Source organism: Epinephelus fuscoguttatus, linkage group LG5 (assembly GCF_011397635.1).
Source record: "Epinephelus fuscoguttatus linkage group LG5, E.fuscoguttatus.final_Chr_v1".
Classification (NCBI taxonomy): domain Eukaryota; kingdom Metazoa; phylum Chordata; class Actinopteri; order Perciformes; family Serranidae; genus Epinephelus; species Epinephelus fuscoguttatus.
The window spans coordinates 10917805-10941237 of record NC_064756.1 but is presented as its reverse complement, the minus strand read 5'-3'; the positions used below and the strand labels follow the sequence as shown (position 1 = coordinate 10941237).

The 23433-nt window shown below is 40.1% G+C and overlaps 2 protein-coding genes across 8 annotated transcripts in view; one reads left to right on the top strand and one right to left on the bottom strand.

Moving 5' to 3' along the window:
• The first annotated feature begins 5008 nt into the window (after nucleotides 1-5008).
• Nucleotides 5009-23433, top strand: part of LOC125888277 (sialate O-acetylesterase-like) — a 41307-nt gene continuing 22882 nt past the window's right edge. The window contains exons 1-10 of one of the 5 annotated variants that reach the window (XM_049575538.1): nucleotides 5015-5214; nucleotides 5455-5616; nucleotides 9016-9170; nucleotides 9459-9597; nucleotides 9917-10076; nucleotides 10264-10346; nucleotides 10451-10584; nucleotides 10828-10982; nucleotides 11892-12078; nucleotides 12463-13634. In XM_049575538.1, the coding sequence (XP_049431495.1) occupies nucleotides 5160-5214; nucleotides 5455-5616; nucleotides 9016-9170; nucleotides 9459-9597; nucleotides 9917-10076; nucleotides 10264-10346; nucleotides 10451-10584; nucleotides 10828-10982; nucleotides 11892-12078; nucleotides 12463-12699 (1467 nt within the window). In that variant the 5' untranslated portion in view covers nucleotides 5015-5159 and the 3' untranslated portion in view covers nucleotides 12700-13634. Of the gene's footprint in view, nucleotides 5215-5454; nucleotides 5617-9015; nucleotides 9171-9458; nucleotides 9598-9916; nucleotides 10077-10263; nucleotides 10347-10450; nucleotides 10585-10827; nucleotides 10983-11891; nucleotides 12079-12462; nucleotides 13635-21755; nucleotides 21927-22197; nucleotides 22355-23433 lie in introns of those variants that run through there. The other 4 variants (XM_049575541.1, XM_049575539.1, XM_049575537.1 and 1 more) reach the window with 4 other exon arrangements.
• Nucleotides 13710-23433, bottom strand: part of tbrg1 (transforming growth factor beta regulator 1) — a 64568-nt gene continuing 54844 nt past the window's right edge. The window contains exons 14-15 of one of the 3 annotated variants that reach the window (XM_049575534.1): nucleotides 14461-14606; nucleotides 13710-13870 (exon numbers count right to left, since the gene is read on the bottom strand). In XM_049575534.1, the coding sequence (XP_049431491.1) occupies nucleotides 13782-13870; nucleotides 14461-14606 (235 nt within the window). In that variant the 3' untranslated portion in view covers nucleotides 13710-13781. The remainder of the gene's footprint in view (nucleotides 13871-14460; nucleotides 14607-23433) is intronic. The other 2 variants (XM_049575533.1, XM_049575531.1) reach the window with 2 other exon arrangements.

Genomic DNA, 23433 nt, shown 5'->3' with positions numbered 1-23433 from the left:
TATACCAGGGTACACTCTGGCACAAACTAAACCGTTAGTAAATTCAGAGTGGAAAGTACCGTTCGGTTATTCAGAGCACCAGCAGAGCGTAATCTCTTTCTGGGCAGATAGAGCAGCTGTATCTTCAAAAAACAGTGCTTTCATTTGTGTCAGATTGGATTTATGAACACACCCCAGGAAATTACTGCACCTGGCAAAGAAATAACACCACATAAAACCACAACATGTCTTTACACTTTTGTATGAATTGAACAAACAAGATATAACATGTTAATTATTGAGCTTCAGAGGTGCTGGCAGGCATTGTTTCCAGTCTTTGTGCTAAGCTAAGCTAATCAGCTGCTAGAAGTAGATTCATATTTATAGTTTTATCAGTCTACTAATCTAATTCTCCGTATTTTGAGCCTGGTCTCACTCCGAAGTCATCAAAATCCGATGCTTGGGCAGTGACTTGCAGCGTCAGAAACCAAGAAAAAACAAGGCATCCTTTAACATCGGCATGATACGCAGCCAGTTGCCGTTATAGTTTTACAGCGCCCAGTGGCGTCAGGGGGAAACGCGGAAGGACAAGGACAAAAGGTAAGGCGGCAAAAGTCAGAGTGGGCGGGCGTGTCCTGTAAGATTATAAAGCCAAACCCTGTTCTTTTTTCCGAAACCTAACCACGTGTTTTTGTTGCCTAAACCCAGCTAAGTGTGTTTGTTGCTGAAGTAAAAAAAAAAAAAAACATCAATTCACGGTGTTGTACTGACACAGTGTGTTTATTTTGAAAGAGAATGTAAATTTCCTGTGAAAACAGAAGTGTATTTTGAAAGAAGACACACCCAGGGTACCTTGCACGTTGTATCTGGACGTGGAAAGTCCATGGCAATTTCAAATTGTTTGTATGTTAGCTATAAGGGTTTTTTGAATTCCTGCCGAATTCTTGAATTGACTCTCTTTTCTTCAGCAGCTTGTTTTGGCACAAATGGGGCAGGGCAGTCTCATGTGTAAACTGATTTAGGTGGCAACGAGTGTGAAAGTGTAAAAGCGTGCTGCAATGTAGGCTACAGGAGATGATGCTCGGGCTCCTCTCATGCACCTAATAGCTGCCGAGTGACTTAAAGGGAGGCGCTAATTCGGAGGATTTATCACATGATGGATGGGAGCTGATGTGTTAAGAGACCTATGAGGGCCCTAGACAGCAGTCATAAATCTTGGTTCATGCATGAAACCACAAACATATTTGCATCTCTTATTTCACCACATGAAATTAGCTGTAAAATGTGATGGAACAGACCAGAGCCCATTCCACGGATCACTAGAGGAGGGATAGCCATTTTCAACCCAATTTCTACAATCTAATTTGAGCACTGGCTTGGACTCTGAAGTGGAGTGGTAATATTGAAGCATTACTCATACGGAAATGCACTGTCACATCAGTCTGATGCTGTCTTGGTCTGCATGTACAGAAACATGATAAGTAAATTACAGGTCTGGAGGTGCTGATGATGCCACATTTTTTCATTTCAGAGAGAGACTCAGGAATGCGTGTATCACTATTGATCTTTGTTGTGTTGTGTGTGTGTGTGTGTGTGTGTGTGTATGGTGGGGGATGGGGTTGCAATTAGATAATTGGAAGCCGGGTAAAAGTGTGCAGGCTGCTGTAATTGGTGAAGTGCTTCACAAGGTATTGTTCTCTCTCTCAATACAGGTAGAAGCTGTATATGGAGAAAACACCATTTTCTGTATTCCTAATGGCATTTGTCTTCTTGATGTGTGATATTGCTCACCAACCATATTGTTGTGTTATTGGTGTTGTTCCACGTTATTGATTTTTGTGAAGTGATTTTGTTGTTGTTTTTTTATGAAAGTGGCCAAAAACATCTATATTCCTTTTACTCATCATTTTTTCTTTCTTAATTGTATAATAAAGGTGTTTTGTATTTGACATATTATGTAAAATCAATAATGAAATGATTATAGCAATTATTCTGCACATCAGGAGCACATAAAAAGTTACCATTTACTGTTTAAAGCAGAAAATATGTATGAAAAATTATGCAACGCAAGGATTCTCTTAGTGAAAAAGGCTTCACGGTGACTCAAAACAACAGGCTGTTTTCTCCACTGTCAGTCAAAGCTTAATTTCAGGTTTGTATATTTATCCCCATGCCAGGGGATTGAATACATGTAATGGATACATCTTGAGGCAAGTCAAAGGAGCTTTAAGAGGCCAAGGCCACATCACTTTTGCTTTTTAATGGCCTATTCACAGAGTTTCTACAAGAGATATGTTAGAGGAAAAGCATCCTAGATAAATCAAAGATGAAAATATATGGGTCTTTTGTTTTACAGTCCCCTTCATTTGGTTGTACTTTTCAATTATGTGTACTTTTACCTCTTGTATGAATTATACAATGGCTTTTATAATGCCCAAAACAGACAAACAGTCTCCAACATGTCTAATAACCCAAAAGAAAAGCCCAATGATTTCCTAAAATATTTCAATCTGATGCTTTTGTGCCTTTATACATTGCTTCAAAATGAATAGCATTTTTAAATGAGCTCAGGAAGGTTATTCTAAAACCATTCAACCTAAATGAACAGCTTTTACTCTGTTAACTCAAATATTGTTGATAATTTGTGTAAAACACTTTCATAACTGACAGGTTTCAGTTCAGTAGAGCTGAGTTGATATAGCCAATGGGAGCAACAGTTTGTATTGTCTTGTGCATTTACTTCAAATTATCTCAAACTATGTCAGAGAGAGAATAGTAGCCTAAATATTTTTGACCTGCCTGACTCATTGTTTAAAATCCTAATCTAAGTATACTCAAAACTGGATTTTAAGGGTCAGAGTGATTCACTTTTGGGAACTTAAGCTCTCATTTCCAAATGGAAAAGAATAATTTTAGGTCTAAAATGTGTAGCATATGCATCATTATTAAATACTTATAAATACTTATTAAATACTTACTTAAAAACACAAACTGCTGTTAAGAAGAATTAAATTTAGTTTAAGAAATCCATTTAACCTCTGTCTTTGCACCTCAGTTTTGCAGTCTGAAGCCATGAACTAAAGAAGAAAGTGGTAACAAGACGCTATTTCCATATGAGCATTAATAATTATAGCAGACAAGATGTGAAGATTACATTCAATATTTTACATCGTAGCGTGTATCTTTCAGATATATCTCTCCCAAAACAGTCAGTTCAGAGAGATAACACCCATTCTGTTTCCTTTTCATCATGTTTTAAAGCGACATTGTTCAACTGCCTCTGTGTTAGAAGCTGTTTCACAGATGCTGTAAGAAGGCTGTGGTAGCTTTGACGGCTGTGTCAATTAGCAGTCAATCTGATGGGAGATAGGCAAGACTTTAGGAGACAAATTAAAAGTAAATCCATGGAAAAGAAAAGAACAAAGCATTCACTACAGAGTATTTGTCTCACATATATCTATTGTGTGAGATGTGAGTAGCAGCACACAGAGGCTGTGCGTACTACCCTGAGTCTTGGGCTTACATCAAGATAAATGTCCTATTTCAAATTTCAAATGTTATCACTGGCCTTTGAAGGGGTTTGTAATTAACACGGTAAGTGAACACGGAAAGCTGCAGGGTAAGGGCATATAATTTCATGTCTCACTCATGTATGTAGTTCCTCTACATCTTAATATAAATATACCCCATGAGCACTTTTCTGTACTGTTCTCTCACTGCTTCACGCCCCGACCAGCAGCTTTCCTGTTCTCTGGCCTATATCCATCACTTACATCTAAGTGTTGAGGTTTTGTGTTAAATAGCATGCCACTCAAAAAAATTAAAATATAGGCACAAAAGAAAAGACAAACAAGAAAACAGCCCACACTGGTTTACAATAGGTGATGTCAACTCTTGAATAGCCATTGCCACAGCAACCAGCAGGAGAGAACTAAGACATCACACAGTTTTACATTTTGATTTTAATGTCTTGTGTACTTTTTAGGCCCATAGATGGCAGCAGGCACACTGATAATAAAGAGATTTAATTAAAAGGTGTGTTTGATTATCTGACTATACCATTTGTTGTTCTGTTGGTGGTGTATGAATTATTATATGATTTATAAGGTCCAGTGTGTCGTATTTAGCGGGACATATTGGCAGAAATGGAACCCCAAATTGCTCACGGTGGCTGTCCCATCGTTGTGTGAGCGCATGTGAATAGTTACTGAGTAGCAGGTGGCACCATGTATGATAGCCTCGGCCACCAGTGTGTGAATGGGTGAATGTGACATGAAGCGTAAAAGTGCTTTGAGTGGTGAAAAGAGTCACCAATTAACCTATCCCCAACCTGCATGTCTTTGGACTGTGGGAGGAAGCCAGAGTACTCTGAGAAAACCCACGCTGACATGGGGAGAACATGCAAACTCTGCACAGAAGAGCTCCCTCCTGGGTTTGAACCAGGAACCCTCTTGCTGTGACTGACAGTGCTAACCACTACATCACTGTCACCCTAGTTCTACACATGACACATTTTTCTTCCCCCTTCAAGCTGCATTATAAATATTTTTATATTAACATTGAATTAGTAAAATAAAGAGGGAATTTTGCACAAAAGGACTGCAGCACTGGAAGATACTCACCTGACTTGTCAGACTGCCAAAGCCCAGAGCTTCAGTTTCACTTTGCAGCATCAGGACGGTGAAAGTTAGTCCCCAATCTATTCTTTATAGGAACTGCTTTAAGAAGGGCTCACTTCATTTCTAGTTTGGACAAGAGAAACAATTACAGCAACTAAAAAGTCTTGAAATGTACATATGGACTTGTGGATATTGTTGAATGTGAAATGTTTGAAATAAAATAGTAAACTTTATTTTTTCAACATCATTAAAAAGAGGTTTGAACTTTTGGGTTAGACACTTAGACGACATTATTTGATTAGATAAATATTCTTTTAAGATGATTTCTATCATGTTTGCAATTTGGAGCTGTCGTGCTTTTATTTTGAAGGTGCGCAGCCAGATGCTGACGTCACACAACAAAGAAAAGGCTGGCTCGGAAACACGGAAGTGTCAGTTAGTTACAAAGTTTTCTGTCTGTAACACGATATGCCGCTTAACATATCAGCCAACTGACTTCATAGTTTCTGACGGAGTTGTTTCCAGCTTTTCGTTTACGTGTGTTGTCTTCATCTTCCTGTCATGGCGATAACTCTGTGTGTTGTTTTGATATTTGTAGCTGCCATTCACAGATGTGGTGAGTACCGGGTGCCAAACTGTTTGTCGGCGTTTAACTGCTGTGCACTGAGGTTTAATGGCAACGTCACAGCTCGCTAAAATATAAGCTAGCTGAATATTTTAGCTTGCCAAAACCAAAACCCAGCTCTATTTGTGTTTTTATTTCTGACTAACCTCCTTTTATGCGGTTTTCATTCTCTAAATATTGTTCTCTTTGCATTGTTTTTGAGCACTGAATTGTTTGTGTGTATATGTGCAGAGGGGGACCTGAGCTTTGCCTCCTACTATGGGGACCACATGGTGCTGCAGAAGTCTCCAGAGAGAGCTGTGCTGTGGGGCTATGGCTCTGATGGAGCACAGGTGACCCTCATCCTGTCAGGACCAACAACACAGAAAACCTCACCAGTCACTGTGACAAATGGTGAGTACAGCCAGGTGGGGAGTTTGCACTCACAACCACAGACTATTGAAGAGGTCAAAGCAAAGACTGTCAATTATACATCGTCTTTTGGGCAAGCTGATTGAACCTGACCTGACAGATATGGCAGAGACTGCATTGTTGTAGTTAAACCACTGTCAGGCCAGTTCATCTGCGGCCTGATAAAAAGTGGAAGTTAGGAGGTTTCAGAAATCGCTTCCGGTTACATTTTTCAGTAAGCATTGTACAACATGTAACCAGGATTGCTCTTTTTATATTGACTTACATCCAGCATCCCAAGTACATGTCTCAGGTCAGGTGTCTAAAGTACATAAATGTATTATGAATCTGTCTCAACGTACAGCCCCTAACGTTAGAGAATATGAGCTGGAAGTCAAGTCAGGTCAATTTTATTTATTAAGATGTGTCACAGTTGCACACGTTTCTGTTCTTAGACCCTCGAAAAAAGGGTCAAAGTGTACAGCTTTCACTTATTCATTTGGTCACCGTCACAAACTGGCTCAGGGAAAGTGATAAGGAGGGATCTACCTAAAAGAAACTAAATATATTAAAGACAAAACCAACAATGGAGTTGCTAGATCAGCAATATAAGCAGTACAGGGATGTGTATCATGTGCTTTTGAGGTTTTGAAAGTGCAAAAGCAAAGCATGGTGGGTCTGAGCTCTAAGAGAGGAGGGACAGAATGCAGAAATACCAACTTTTCCAGCCTGTCCAGCTCAAGGGCTCAGGTTAGTCAAGTCAGCTGACAACTCTGTCATGTCAGCTGACTTGACTGCTGAGGTTGGCAAGAAATCTGTCCAAACCAGTGGGAGGAGCGTCACAGTCACTGAATGTTGTTTACAGCCACGGTTGCAGTTTAGCAGTCTTTTTTTTCTGACAAATGATCTTAACTGACTGAAATGACCAGAAAGTGTCTCAGAGGAAGTAAGAACTGGTAGAATTTATGAATGCTTCCTTATCTCCTTCAGCATAGGGTTCATTAGAAACAGCCTTTACAAGACTGAAGGAGGTAATAACATCCTACAATTCCTCAGCTGGTTTCAGCCATAATAACTTAAAAGCACAAGCAAGACAACATGAACTGTGTTTACTGAGTTGTGTGGTAGTCTAAGTTATTATATGCTATGCTTATAATCAGATTTATGCCTTGAATGTATGGTTGGTTTTTTTTTTTTGTTTTGTTTTTTTGGGTTTTTTTTTTAAAAACATGCTTATTCTGTTATTATATTGTGTTTCATGTCTTTTTATATTTTGTATTTACTGTGTTTGGAGCCTCTCAGCACAAATAGTTCACACCATTGTTGTTGTTTAACTGGAGTGAAAACAAATTCATCATGTTTGAAATTTAAAAATAATAAGTACAGTAGTATATTTGTAGACCAAACAAGTTATATTCATCTTGCATAAATTTAACGATTACTTTCATATGATGGAATTTAGTCAATAAATTTAAGTGGACAGGAGGGTGAGCGTGAGCAATCATTGTCAACATGACAACCATTTTGTTTCACTTCTGTGAATGGCAGTGTATATTCCTTTTTTTTTTTTCATTTTAATTCCAATCTTGATAAAGAAGTAATATTTTTCATCAGGTTCTCCATGTTTTTATAGATTCTTTTATCACTGCAGTTGTCTTTTTCAAAGTCCTTTTGAATTCTCCACATCTTTCCTTAACTCCACAATGGTTTTAATCAAGGTCAAGGAAAAGTGTTTTGGAAAGGAGACTTTTTTGACTGCAGCCCATGTATCTACAGTTGCAATCAAATTTATTCAACCCCCATGGCATATTAGGCTTATTGGCAAAATATACAATTTCTCAGCTGTTTGCAATAAACAAATTACACAAGAACTGTTTAAGTAGTTCAATGAAACTAATATTACAAGGGTTTTGATCCAAATTCAACACAAAATGCTACTTTTAATGACTACTGCAGTCTCAAAATTATTCATTCCCTTCATGACAAGCATCTTCAGTACTTAGTAGAGCACCCTTTTGCTGTTATGACCTGCTGTAAACATGCATAGCCAGACACCAGCTTCAGACAGCGTTCCTGAGGAATCTTAGCCCATTCCTCATGGACAATGGCCTCCAGTTCAGTAATGTTCTTGGGTGTGCGTTTTGCAACCGCCTTCTTCAAATCCCACCAGAGATTTTCTATGGGGTTCAAGTCAGGCGACTGTGACGGCCACTCTAGAATCTTCCATTTCTTCTTCTGAAACCAAGCCTTGGTGGACTTTGAGGTATGCTTGGGATCATTGTCCTTTTGGAAGGTCCAGTGACGCCCAAGCTTCAGCTTCCTCACAGACGGCACAACGTTTTTACCTAAGATTTCCTGATACTTGACTGAATCCATCGTGCCCTCCACACGCTGCAGGTTTCCAGTGCCAGAGGCAGCAAAGCAGCCCCAGAGCATCACTGAGCCACCGCCATGCTTCACTGTAAGCAGGGTGTTCTTTTCAGTATATGCTTCCTTCTTCTTCTTCCAGACATACCGCTGTTCCATAGGCCCGAAAAGTTCCAGTTTTGTTTCATCACTCCACAGAACAGAATCCAAAACTTCTGTGGCTTATTTATATGGTTTTGAGCATAATGGAGCCCACTTTTCTTGTGCTTTTGGGTCAGTAGTGGTGTACATCTTGGAGTCCGGGCATGGAGCCCTTCAGTGTTTAGTATGCGCCTTATTGTACAAACTGAAACCTCAGTGCCTGCTGCCACCAAGTCCTGCAGGTGTTTTGCAGTCACTCGAGGGTTTTTGACCACTTGCCTCCTCAGGAATCTGGTGGCAGCCGCTGATAGTTTCCTCTTTCTGCCATGTCCAGGTAGTGTAGCCACTGTTCCTTTAACTTTGAACTTGCGAACTATGCTTCCAACTGTATCTCTAGGAACATTCAGAGCTTTTGCTATCTTTTTGTATCCTTTTCCTTGTTTGTGCAAGGCAATGATTTCTTCTCTGAACTTTCTGGACAATTCTTTTGACTTAGCCATATTTCCAACATGCAATCAAACGTCACTCTCAACAAACCCTTAGCCAGTCCAGGTATTTATGTGTTATATCTCAAGCACACCTGAACTAATGAAGCCCTTGATTAGTTGCACCAGGTGTGCTTGAAACAGGGGGTTGAATAATTGTGATTAGTTGCATCAGGTGTGCTTGAGACAGGGGGTTGAATAATTTTGAGACTCCAGTAGTGATTAAAAGTAGCATTTTGTGTTGAATTTGGATAAAAACCATGGTAATATTAGTTTTATTAAACTATTTCAACTGTTCTTGTCTACTATGTTTATTGCAAACAGCTGAAAAATTGTACATTTTGCCAATAAGCCTAATATGCAATGGGGGTTGAATAATTTTGATTGCAACTGTATGGCTGTTTTTCAGGAATCTGGCGAGTCACCCTCGACCCTGTTGAAGCTGGTGGTCCCTACAATGTGACAGCAGTCACCAAGGACAGCAATGCCACTCTGACAGATGTGCTGTTTGGAGATATTTGGCTGTGTGGGGGGCAGAGCAACATGTGGTTTCATATGTCTATGGTAGGTCAAGTCAGGTGAACATCTGTCTTCTGATGAGCTCATTCACTGTAACAAAAACGTGCAATAGAAGTCTGTCTATAGGGTCAAATCTCAAAAGAAAACACTTTCACTTATATTACATACACAGCATAGGAGTAAGTATTAAAGTGGTGCAACAGATTTGGTTTCAGATAGCTGTAATTGTCAGAAAGATTTCACATAGGTGTTATAAAGGACTTTCAATTAATATGTATGTATGTATTCATATTTTGTTGTTAAATGATCTCTTCATTATTCATTCTCCAATAGGTTTTCAATGCAGCAGAGGAGCTGAAACTCTCAGAGAATTATACTGATGTGAGGTTTTTTATGGCGTCTTTGAGGACGGGTAAAACTGAGCAGCTTGATTTGACTGCCGTGGAAATTCCCTGGTCTGTGGCCCCAACAAGTACGTCAAAAATGTATTTATTAACTCATAGGGTTGTTGAGACGTGTTTGCAGCTAAAGATGTAGGTTAGAGATATTGAACTTGAACTGAGCCACTTCTATTTGCTGTGTAATGTAAACATGCATCCATTGCACAAGGTCGTAAATCCAAGCTAGTTTCTTGTTCAGGTGACAGCACAGGACTCCATAGTTCTGTATATTGTAATCAAATTTGATATATTAAACAACAGATATCAACCATGTTGCTGTTTGTTTGTGGGTGTACAACCACCCACTTGCATTGTGCTGATGGACTGATTAACAGGCAGGTGTATTTTCAGATCTGGAAGGTTTCTCTGCAGTCTGCTGGCTCTATGGACGTTACTTGTACAAGACGCTTCAGTACCCCATAGGACTGGTGGAGTCGTGCTGGGGAGGCACACCTGTCGAAGTCTGGTCATCTGCAAGAGCACTGCAGCAGTGTGGACTAGAGAATGCCGGGTAAAGTTATTAAAAAAAAAAAAAATACCAAACATAATTCAGCTAACCCACCACCTGATGTGTATGGTAACGGAACTAGGAAGGATATCGAATTTTACCATGTGGCACATTGTTCTTTTGTAAGAACCAAGAAAAGTGAACTTGCACTAACAACATTGTTGCTTTTTCCCACATTGAAATCTCTCAGTCCTAAAAATAATTCTGTCTTGTGGAATTCAATGATCCACCCGCTGCTCAACATGACCATCAAAGGAGCCATCTGGTACCAAGGTAAGACAACCTGCACAGGTATCAGACGGTCAGTATAGCCATGTGTAGTTCATGTAGGGTCGAGCCTGATTATGTCATGCATCTAATATTTGTGTTGATTTCAGGTGAGGCAAATACGTACCATAATGAAGACAAGTATGCCTGCTCCTTTCCTGCTATGATCGATGACTGGAGGATGTCGTTTCACAAGGGCTCAGGGGGACAAACAGCGAAAGACTTCCCTTTTGGATTTGTCCAGGTATGTTAGTATTAGTGTTTTAGTTTAATTTGCATAATAGAAACAACACATTTGAGAGTCAGCTTTATGAAAACTACTTCATAGAGTTAGTAAATTTCTGACATTGGTGCCCCCTTGTGGTTGTATAAAAGACACAATGCGTGCTGCTATTTGAAACTAAGTGGGTAAAATAAACCATTAATGCTTTTGCAAACATCTTTTGCAATACTGTCAATCTGTTCCACTTTCTATCTGTATTTGCAGCTGTCAACAGACATTAAAAACTCCACCAGTGAATCCTTTCCGAATGTCCGCTGGCACCAAACGGCAAACTTCGGCTATGTCCCGAATGAACGGATGGCGAATACCTTCATGGCCGTGGCTTTGGATTTACCAGATCCAGATTCACCCCTTGGCCCGTAAGGATTGTGTTTACATGTTCTTATAGCATATGAAATCTGTGCACCACAGAGGAGCATTACACTTCGCTCATGGAGGTATTTCTTAACTTGTACCACTAGATGTCCTAACGACTATTTTTTTGACATTTAAACAGATTATATTTAGACTGTTGGAGGAGTCCAGAAGTAAGGACATGCTCAGAAAATCATGACATTTAATTTAAAATTAAGCATTGTTGGAAAGAATATTGAGTATAAGAGACATTTGAAATCGTTAATCACATTTTTCATTAACCAAATTATATTTTAAAATGCTGCTGAGATGTGTGGCATTTTGCACTGTACTATGCAGGTTGCACATTATCCTACAAAACATGACAACAAATAACATTATTGAAAACAATATTCTCCAGGAAAATAAATCTTTCGGAATTCTACCTTTTTAGAATTCCAGGTAAAACCAACTCTAAATTTAGGACATACTGTGTGGTGCTATTGTTTAACGTCTTAGGCTATATTTATTTTAATGAGTTTTATTAGAGCAAATGGCATAAATCACACCTATTGAAATGTCTCTGCTCCGACTTCCAGTTAGTCTTTGGATAGATTTAAGATCTTTGCAAACATCTATAAAACTTTTCATGGATTTGTCCCTGATATGCTGCCAAGACCCAGCAAGTCCCTGGCATTATTCTCACATCAACAGACTTTTGTAATGTACTGAAGACTGGAAAACCAACAGGGAGACAGCTTTCACCTGTTTGTCTTCATGTAAAGTATACATATGATGATGTGACCTGCTTTTGTATGTCGTGTGATGAGTATGAGTACTGTATTGACTTTCAACCTCCCTATCTGGTCTTGCCAACTGGCTCACCCACTATGTTTGTTAAAATGATTAGTGTTTTTTTTGTGTGGTTTGTTCAGGATCCATCCCAGAGACAAGCAGGATGTAGCCTACAGACTGACACTGGGAGCAAGGGCAGTGGCTTATAATGAGAAGGGCGTGGCCTTCCAAGGACCTTTCCCCAACCAAATTCTGGATAACGGAACGCATGTCATCGTTAACTACGACCAGAAGATCTCTGTCAACAAGTCTGATCACATCTTTGAGGTAAGACCAGTCAGTGTGAGTTAAGGCTAGATTTTGGATACCGTAATATTGTAAGTGTTGCCCTTTCCTGGTTTTAGAGACAGTGTTACAGTGAGGGGATTTCATTTAATGAACTTATCAGGCTGATCTAGCTGTTCTATTATTTGCCTTTGCCCACTTAGTCACAGTCTCCACATTAGCGATGTGGATGTAGCAGTTTTCTTGGTATCACCTGGCTCTGGTGTGAGTCAAGTCCCACATTCACCTGCTGGCTATAACAATGCCAACACAAACTCAGTTTTAATGAGTATTAATATACTTGATGTTTGCTCTGATCATTTTTTTAACAAGCTTAATTCTTGCTAAATAAATAAATAAGAACATTTTCTTTTTTCTTCCATCAAGATCTGTTGCACAGAGACTCCAATTTCATGTGGGTCTAAGCCTCACTGGGTTCCGGCTCCCATCGTGTGGAGTAATAAGACCTCTGTCGAGTTGTCTACCAAGTTTTGTGAGCCTTCTCAAGAAGTGGGTGCCCTCCGTTACGCATGGAGAGACTGGCCCTGCGACTTCAAAGCCTGTCCAATCTACAGCGCCAATAAGATTTTGCCTGCACCTCCTTTTATTTTCAACCACTATTAGCCCTAAGGAAAGGAGAGAAGGAAACTGTAAGATGTGATAAAGTGCCTTTTTGTTTCTTTATGTCAAAGTTGGCTTATTTGTGGCCAGATTTGAAAAGCCAGATCAAGATCAATCAATCAATGATGAGATGAAAAGTGATAAGCTCTGAACAAAATGACAGACAGTGGATTGTTACTGTGAGAAGCTGAATTTAGAAAATTTTTGTTGTTTTTTTTACTGATAATTATGGCACTGACAAAGCACTTTGCCATACAATCTTAAAGGGAATGGTTTTGGGTTTTTTTGTTTTTTTTGTTTACTTGATTGTCAAGTTTTTTTTCTCTTTCCAATCAGTATGGGTGAGTTATAGGTAGAGTGGGGCAGTGCCAGATCCTATGAATCGTCAAGCAGTAAGCAACACTTACAATTCATGGCATCTGGATCCCAAACTTATCTTAACGTTTATTTTACTTTCTTTTTTACCACAGTAGTCAGGTTTTGTACAGCATCCACTGTGTCTCATCAGAGCGGAGAATACCACTAGACTAAGGCTGCTATGTCTTAGGTTGTAATGTCTGGCAGTTTTAGTAGTTAGTCTGGCTGAAGACTCGCCATCCATTTTATAGGTTTATTTTTTTATAGATTTATTGAAGCTTATAAAACCCTTGTGGCAGATGATTATATATTATTTTGGTTTCATCGTTTATCCTGTTTGAAGTGTATGCTGGTACAACCACTGCCAATAATTGCTGTAAATAGAAAAGCATGACAAATGTTTTATTTGAACAAAACTCTGGAATGTTTTTAAGTTTACAACAGAAATGAATCTTTATGATTTTACAATTTGCACAAATAAATGACAGCTCAGCGACTTTTGGTGGGTGATACTTTCAAACCTGATGCTTTTACATTTTTTTAAAATGGATGGATCACAATAAAATCATTGATAAATCAAATGTTTGAGCATCATTTGAGTTACTGTATGCCTCTGTTTACTGAATCACTAACTCAGGAAGGATTATAAAAGAAAACCTTGTCGATAAGTGATGTTTGCAAATAAGAATCAAAGGTCAGGAGGATTGTGTGATGTCAGGCTTTCAGAATCAGGAGCTGAAGTATGAGGTAGAGGGCTTCATGTTGGAGGAGGTCAGGTGGTGCTGATGAGAGGAGCTAGGAGACTGTGGTGCCTGTCCTGGGTAAAGACAGATAAATAGTAGAGAAAGAGTTACTGTCAGTGCTGTGTGATCATCATGTCAGCAGCAAATGATAACAAAACCACAATTTCTTTAAAATACTTGCCATTTGGACATACTTTTACTTTGAAATCCTAAAACTTAAATACTGCAACTCCTGTATAGGAGTACACTTTTATGTTTCTGCTTCCCGTGCCACTTACATGTATGATTTTTACAGCAGAGGCTGGAAGGAGCAGTTGGTGGGGTGAGGACAGTTATTCACAAAAACTCTAGCAGAGCAAAGTGTAACTGAGTTGTTCACTGCTTTGCTCAGACATTCTGACGGCAGTTGTCGAGAAAGAGGACAGTTTTTATTTGTAACTCCACCAGGGGACTCTTACCTGTGACCCCTGAGTCACAAGCCCAGCTGTTATACCTAAAGGCTAGCCTGGTTCATATTTAGCATGTTTGATGGACGCATTGGAACCAGGGTAGCCTGCATGCAATAATCAACATCCTCTAAATGTAACATGCACAACAAAACATGAGGTCATCTACACTACAGCCAAGCTAAGAACATCACCAGTTTAGAAAACTGATAATTAACCTGTAATGTGCTCCGTCTTGATGTTCTCATCAAAGCCCTGGTGTCTCTGGTAGGCCTCAAAGTTGACTGAAGCATCGTCCTCTGACGGGCTGCGAGGAAGCTGGCCGTCACCAGGGCGACACACCTCAAAACGTATCCAGCGGTAGCTTAATAAACAAAGTGAAAAAACATATCTATTAATTAATAAATCTATAGTCACAGTGGCTGTAAACTGGCTGAACACATGTATGTAGAGTGTATTGACATAAAATATTAGATAAATATAAATTCAGCATGTTTCCGTGACTTGGAAATGTTACTCCTGTTGTGTTTTCCTATTAAGTAAAGGTCTGAATGATTTAATATTGTGGTTTACACCTCATCCAGACATATTATCATCTTAATGTTTTACATCTGGGAAAACAGGTCGGAAAATATGTTTCAGTCTATATCCTGAGCCCGAACTGGAGATGGTATTCTGCTGCGGAGAGCCGAGGAAAGACTGTGCAGTGAAGGCCTGCAGGGCCTGCTACCTCTCCTCATCAGTCTGTGAGGAAACAGAGGGGGGAGAGGGAGACGGAGATCTGTTCATGTGCACCAGGAGTACCTGAGAATAACACTTGTGTGGCCTTCAGGATGGATGAAAATACAGACATAAATGTAAAGGATAAAATAACACTGATGGAGTTCACACTTAAACCGCTGTATGACACACAACAGAAGTTACTGAAAATCAACCGTGTACAAGATCTTCAAATTAAAATAAAAATGGAGATTTCTACTGTAATTTATTTCAGAACTTCTCCATGCAAATTTTCCCTCTTCTATTGTTTTGGGCCTTAGCAGTTTAAGGATTATTAAGGGCTTATGAGTACTGTGGAGTACTGCATCTATAATTAGATATTAGGTGGGACTTCTCGCTATCTCTGCTTTAAAATTGTCTGCAGCATGCAGATGAATGAGCATTACCATCACGTCGTCTCATCAGTTTAACTAAGAAAATACATAGTAGATATTCAGATTACCAGATAGCATTAAATATCCACTGGAAAACACTGTGTGTACCCATATAATTTTCAACATAAATACATGGTGTCATGTGATAGAATTATATCAGGCAGTGACGTGTATCAAACTGCAGTTCAGGACGAAGATCTTTTGTGAGCAGCAAAGCCTCAGAATTTATCAATGACCAATAGCCAATGACATTAAAGGTCAAATTCACTTACAGTACATTAAATATTCAAATTTTGTGTGAAATTGGCATTAGTGTCCTATATAACTCACCAGCAGTGCAAAGACTCCGTTTCTGTTCTCAGTCCTCTTGAATCTCCTGCTGCCTTTTTGTGTCTGAAACATAATGTGAGACTGAGGCCGATGCACGGGGCTGGAAAAGCCAAATCTGATTGCCAAAAGCTGGGGGTCAATTTAGACTCATTCCACCATTATTAGATACAGCAGGTTCAAGGCCTCTGCGTTTGAGCACAGAGCATCCTTTGTTCTGCTAACAGTGAAGAAATGTCTGTCTCTTTTTAAAGTTGTGAAATAAGGCCAAAGAAGCAGGATGGAAAAACATGGAGAAAGAAAAAAACAGCAACCGAAATACAGATGGTGCATGTAGTGTGTTAACAGAATTGACACAAATGTTAAATGAAGGTGCAAGTTATTACACTCAACAGCAGAGGTTGCTGTCAGACTGCATCTTAAACATCCTCCTTACCTCACAGTACATGACAGCCTCCAGGCTTGACTTTGCACTGCAAGGAGAGAACAAACACATAAGCAGAGTCTAAATGTAGACTCAGCAACAAGTTTACATTCTACTCAAGAAACTTATCATTCATAATTTGGCTTAACATGTGAAAACAAGGGCAACAAGGTGTGCAGTTAATTGAGAGGACTGCTGTACTTGGATTGAACAAGCCCCCTGTCGATGATTCTCTGTTTAATCTCCTTTATGTGCATGGGACGTCCAGCTTCTTCCAAGACAATCTACATGAGGGAAAAGGAGAAACAAAAACACTTAACTTTTAGCAAACTGTTATCAATAACAACAAACTAAAACATGACCAATAAAAGGCTATGTGAGGTTTGGCTTCTCTGCAATTTCACTTGGTGGTTCGCTGCAAATAGAAAAAGTTAAAATTATCCAGTGTACCATTATTTAATTTGTTGGCATTTTGAAAATCATCACTTATTCATTCATTTTCCATAACCGTAGGGGTCGCAGGGGGGCTGGAGCCTATCCCAGCTGATATTAGGCAGAGGCGAGGTACACCCTGGACAAGTCATCAGACTATGACAGGACTGACATAGAGACAGACAACCATTCTTTGTCATCCTATAACATCAGCAGCGCACACACACGCACATGTGCAACTAGCTCTCACTGCTGCACTGTGCCGCTTCAAACTGACGAGGCGCGTGTCCGCGTGCCGAAGATGCGCGTGTCCGCGCACTTACTGGCGGGCGCATCCTGAAGACCTGTGTGAATATTCCACAGGAGATATTTTTACTTTTTTGTCTATTCAAGAAATTACCCACAAATGCTATACACCAAGAATTATTATTTTATTTATCCATGTTTCTATTTATGTATGCCTTTTTTACTTATTTATTTCAATACTGTACCTGAAGTTATATTTGAGCAAAAAGGAAAATGTTTCTTAATAGGTTAAGAATTATGTCACTGTTTTTGTTTGTTTGAGATGATTCTTGAAAAGCTGCTTGTATCTTGGTTAAAATGTTCTAATAAAGCAAAGATAGAAAATATTGCAATATCTTGTGTGCTGTAAAGTGGTTTGAAAAAAATGAAATCGGAATCAGACAAAATCTGAATCGGCCATCCAAACACTCTGCAAATCGAAAATCGGTATCAGCCCAAAAATTGTAATCAGTGCAAGTCTAATTTGGAACCACACTCCTAACTACCACGTCCTTACCCCCAGATAACAACAGCTTTGTCCTGACCTTGGTACATTTAAATTCCTCTGTTAAACTAGATACTGGCAGCTGAAGTATCCCTTTTCCATACAATGCAACACTACTTAGGCACCTGGGAGCGCCCAACCACTTCCTAATATAGGAGCTAACCGACCTTTCAGTTCTCTCCACAACGGATGTTGGAATTTCATAAACTGACAATGGCCACATTAACCTAGGATATAGCCCAAACTGCAAACACCACAACTCAACTTTCCTGGAAGTTCTGATTCATCTGTTCTATCCAATCCTTCAGCCACATCCTTTCTGAATTTCACCACCTGTTCCTCATCATTCAACTCCACATTGTACCACCTACCTAAGCTCTTTACTGACTTTTCCCTAATTGTTGGGATTTCCTCATCATCTATGACAAACTTCCTATCACTGAACTTCCCTCTATGTATCGAGATGCTTCTAGATTTATTAGGCTTGATCTTCATGCTAGCCCACTTGAGGTTCTTATTTACCTTCTCTAGTAGCCTCTTTGTACATGGCATTGTTGTGGTCACCAGTGTCATGTCATCCATGCAAGCTCTAACTGGTGGAAGATGCAACCTGCCAACCTACCAACCCTGCCATGATGCCTATTTCTAGCCTCTTCCAACCTGTTGTGAAACCTGCCATACTTAGACACAGCCTAATTTCCTGAAAGTATGCTTTCACTAAGTTAACAACAACCTGTGGCACTTTGAAGTAGTCAAACACACTCCAAATGAGGCTATGTGGTACTGAACCAAACACATTTGCAAGATCTAAAAATATTACATGCAGGTCCCTTTTTTTAATCTTCGCTGCCTGAATCTGGTGCTAGATCATGCTAGTATGCTCTCAACACCCTGTAAAACCTGGTATTCCTGCCTTCTGTGCCATAGTATCTATTAAGCTATTCCTTTCTAAGTAGCTAGCTAATAGCTAATCATCCGGAATTGGCTAAGGTCCACAGACTCCTTCTCCTTAGGAATGAGGACACCCCCTGCCCTATGCCATGCTCTTGGGATAATTTGTTTCTCCCAAACTATTCTTAGCTGTTTTCACACAAATTTAAGGATATCAGGTGCACTTTTATAAACCCGGTAGAGGACTCCATTAGGCCCTGGGGCCGAAGAAGCCTTTGCACGCCTGACCACCTCCTGAACTTCCTTCCACCTGGGTGGCCTGGCATCCATCTCATGCTCTATCCCTCCTGGAGGAATGGAGGAATATCCGGTGGAAAACCTACTATCCAATTCTTCTCTAAATCTGAATATGTATTTCTCAAATATTCTTTAACCTCTAGCCTTTCTGCTTTGAGCTGCACTCCATTTTCCTGGCTGAACAATCCTTTAACAAACTTAAAAGGGTCCCTGAAATAACCTGTCCTTCCTTCTTCCTCCTCTTTTTCCTGAGATGCTCTGCCCTTCTAAGAACTGCTAGCCTGCTTCTCAACTCCTCTTACAACACATTCATTCCCTCCCTTTCTTTTTCTGTAGCCCTTTTCCACTGCTTTCTTAACTGCCTCCTTTCCTCAACTAACTTCTCTATTTCTCATTGCCGCCTAGACTTACCTTACTGTACCCTCTCACCCCTCTTCCTCTCATGCACCCCAAACCTCTCTGTACCATATGAGTAAATTATATCTCCCATCTTTTCTAACCTTTCAATTGCATTTCCTCTCAGCCTACTTAAGATTACTGACAAATCTCTATTAACTACCTCCCATTCTTTACTGTCATTTGCCCTAGGCCATCTAACTCTAACCTTTTGCTCCATGGGTCTCTCTCTGACTGGCAAACTGACCTCAGTGTCACCTGCATCCTCTCTTACTACCCCCTCCTCCTCCTCCTCAGTGGCAGTGTTACTGATATCCTGCGCACTGTGGTTTTCTACCTGCCACTGGACTTCATCCGACTGACTTCTTAGGAAGTACTGATCAATGCGGCTACTCTGCCCTTTCTTTGCCACACACTTCTTCTTTCCTTGATGAGTTCTGAGGCCTTTTATTGATGTTACTTTCTGCCAGCCACAAGGACAAACCTGAAGCATCTTGTTCTCAACTGTGCTATATGCGCTGGCCTTGCCCTGAGTGCTGCTAATTCTAGCCCTGATGGATAGGTCCGTGCCCCTATCCTTCACTGAGTCACAGATCCAATGCATAGTCCTGTTTGTTCCAATGTCTGTACCGTGTAATCCACCTGTGAGTCATTTTCCACCCCAGCTCTCACTGACTCTTGGGGGGTATTTTCCCTGTGTTGGCTGTAGCTAATTTTGGTTGTAATAAAGCTGCTAGGCCTCACCACTGCTACCATGGGTTGCTAGCCCGTGCCAGCACCTTTGGCGTCTTTTCCTTCCTGTCAGCTGTCTTTCCAAGCGGTCACATGGTCTTTCCCTTGTTGTCAGCTGCCCTATTAACAGCAGTCACTAGCTGGGCTAGTTCTGAATTCAAATAAACACAAGAAGTTTGTGCTCTAGAGAAAGGATCAGCACTCAGTGAATAACTTCCTAAGCCCTATGATAAGCTATTATAGCAAGGCTTAACTATGCAGACCAGTGAGCAGTGATAACTAACATGTCTTTGAAGTCATCAGGTGGGAACCTCTTTTCACCAGTGTTTCGTCTAGTTGGTCCCACGACACCTCCAGGAGGCTAGACAGTGATCTCTGGAAGAGTATATTGGATTCAGTGGACTAGCAATGAGGATTGCACATTGCAACCAGCTAAGACTTCATCCATGTGCCAAGCATGAACTGTTAGGTTAGGATTTCTTGAGTGTTCATTGTTAAGGAGATTTTTACCAGGAGACAAAATATCTGTAGACATCTCCGCTGTTCAGTTCGTTGCAGACAGTCCACTAGCCCAGCACCTGCTATTGTGTGCTCACCTTTTATCTCTGATAACTTGATGTGTACTAACCTTTTTTTATCCAAATGGTCAGGAAGCTTTACCAGGAGCGAAATTATCCACAAGTCTCTTCCTCTCCAAAACGGACCTGGTGATTAAAACCAGCAAAAACACTGAATGAGGCAGTTTCACGTTACAAATCGCTGTTTCTCTGACACTTGTTTGGCTCATTGCAGATGGGCCGCTGCCCTAGCACGTGCTAATGTGTGCACGCCTTTTTCTCAGACAACTTAATATCAAGATGTTCAGGTGTTTTGAGCCAAATTATCTGCAGAGGTGTCTTTCTGGCCTAAACAAACAGACCTGATGATTTATAACAGCAAAAAAAAGTCAGTGGAGTGACTCCACTGTTGAGGGCCCGCTCCCTGTGTAGATATAAATTGGTCATTCTAAGATAACAAAAACACTAGTATTCTTATTTTCAGGTTATTACACATTAAAGAAAACATACTAGACTTACCGATTTGTAGTGTTTGGAGGGCCGATTCCAATTTTGGCCGATTCCAATTTCATTTTTTTCAAACCACTTTACAGCACACAAAATATTGCAATATTTTCTATCTTTGCTTTATTAGAACATTTTAACCAAGATACAACCAGCTTTTCTATGATCATCTCAATCAAACAAACAAAAACAGTGACATAATTCTTAACCTATTAAGAAACATTTTCCTTTTTGCTCAAATATAACTTCAGGTACAGTATTAAAATAAATAAGTAAAAAAGGCATACTTAAATAAAAACATGGATAAATAAAATAACAATTCTTGGTTATAGCATTTGTGGGTAATTTCTTGAACAGACAAAAAAGTAAAGATATCTCCTGTGGAATATTCACACAGGTCTTCAGGACACGCCCGCCAGTCAGCGCGCGGACACGCGCATCTTCGGCACGCGGACACGCGCCACGTCAGTTTGAAGCGGCACAGTGCAGCAGTGAGAGCTCCGCAGTTCAGTTTAACACGGACAATTAACAACTTTCTTCTTCTCTCTGTTGATGTGTGTGCATGAATGATTAAGGTGAGAAGTCGCCCATGTTTCACTTCCTCACATCGCCCAAGCTGTGAGTTGCACATGTGCGTGTGGTCAAATTCCTGGCGCGCCGCATGATTGACATCATGTAACATCAGCAGCGCGCACACACGCACATGTGCAACTCACAGCTTGGGCGATGTGAGAAAGTGAAACATGGGCGGCTTCTCACTTTAATCATTCACGCACACACATCAAAAGAGAGAAGAAGAAAGTTGTTAATTATCTGTGTTAAGATGATTTCTGTGATTTCTGTCAAAATTGCAAACATGACAGAAATCATCTTATCTGTGTTAAGATGATTTCTGTCATGTTTGCAATTTTGAGCTGTCGTGCTTTTATTTTGAAGGTGCGCAGCCAGATGCTGACGTCACACAACAATGAACAGGCTGGCTCGGAAACATTGAAGTGTCAGTAACTTACAAAGTTTTCTGTCTGTCACAGGATATGCAGCTTAACATATCAGCCAACTGACTTCATAGTTTCTGACAGAGTTGTTTCCAGCTTTTCGTTTGTGTGTGTTGTCTTCAACTTCCTGTCATGGCGATAACTGTGTGTTGTTTTGATATTTGTAGCTGCCATTCACAGATGTGGTGAGTACCGGGTGCCAAAATGTTTGTCGGCGTTTAACTGCTGTGCACTGAGGTTTAATGGCAACGTCACAGCTCGCTAAAATATAAGCTAGCTGAATATTTTAGCTTGCTGTGGCACTGCCTTAAATATTTAAAACCAAAAGCCAGCTCTATTTGTGTTTCTATTTCTGACTAATCTCCTTGAATGTGGTTTTAATCTGTCTTCATTCTCTAAATATTGTTCTCTTTGCATTGTATTTGAGCACTGAATTGTTTGTGTGTATATGTGCAGAGGGGGACCTGAGCTTTGCCTCCTACTATGGGGACCACATGGTGCTGCAGAAGTCTCCAGAGAGTGCTGTGGGGCTATGGCTCTGATGGAGCACAGGTGACCCTCATCCTGTCAGGACCAACAAAACAGAAAACCTCACCAGTCACTGTGACAAATGGTGAGTACAGCCAGGTGGGGAGTTTGCGCTGACAACCACAGGCTGCTGAAGAGGTCAAAGCAAAGACTGTCAATTATACATCGTCTTTTGGGCAAGCTGATTGAACCTGACCTGACAGATATGGCAGAGACTGCATTGTTGTAGTTAAACCACTGTCAGGCCAGTTCATCTGCGGCCTGATAAAAAGTGGAAGAGGAGGTTTCAGAAATCGCTTCCAGTTACATTTTTTGTACAACATGTAACCAGGATTGCTCTTTATATATTGACTTACGTCCAGCATACCAAGTACATGTCTCAGGTCAGGTGTCTAAAGTACAGAAATTTTTTTTGAATCTGTCTCAACGTACAGCGTCTAATGTAAGAGAATATGAGCTGGAAGTCAAGTCAGGTCAATTTTTTTTTATAAAGATGTGTCACAGTTGCACACATCTCTGTCCTTGGACCCTCGAAAAAAGGGTCAAAGTGTACAGTTTTCACTTCAACTCATTCATTTGGTTACTGTTAGACTTGCACCGATTACAATTTTTTGGGTCGATACCGATTTTCGATTTGCAGGGTTTGGATGGCCAGTTCTGATTTAATTTTTTTCAAACCACTTTACAGCAAACAAGATACTGCAATATTTTCTATCTTTGCTTTATTAGAACATTTAACCAAGATACAACCAGCTTTTCAATAATCATCTCAAACAAACAAAAACAGTGACATAATTCTTAAATTGTTAAGAAACATTTTCCTTTTTGCTCAAATATAACTTCAGGTACAATATTAAAATATGTAACAACGGCATACATAAATAAAAACATGGATAAATAAAATAATAATTCTTGGTGTATAGCATTTGTGGGTAATTTCTTGAATAGACCAAAAAGTAAAAATATATCCTGTGGAATATTCACACAGGTCTTCAGGACACGGCCACCAGTAAGCGCACGGACACGTGCATCTTCAGCAGGACATGGCGGTTTCATACGACCTGTCTTCACCTTGCAAACTCACCCACTTCGAGACAATTTCCGATGAAACTCTTTCTAAACTGGTTTTCTCCTCCAATTCCACTACCTCCCTACTGGATCCTA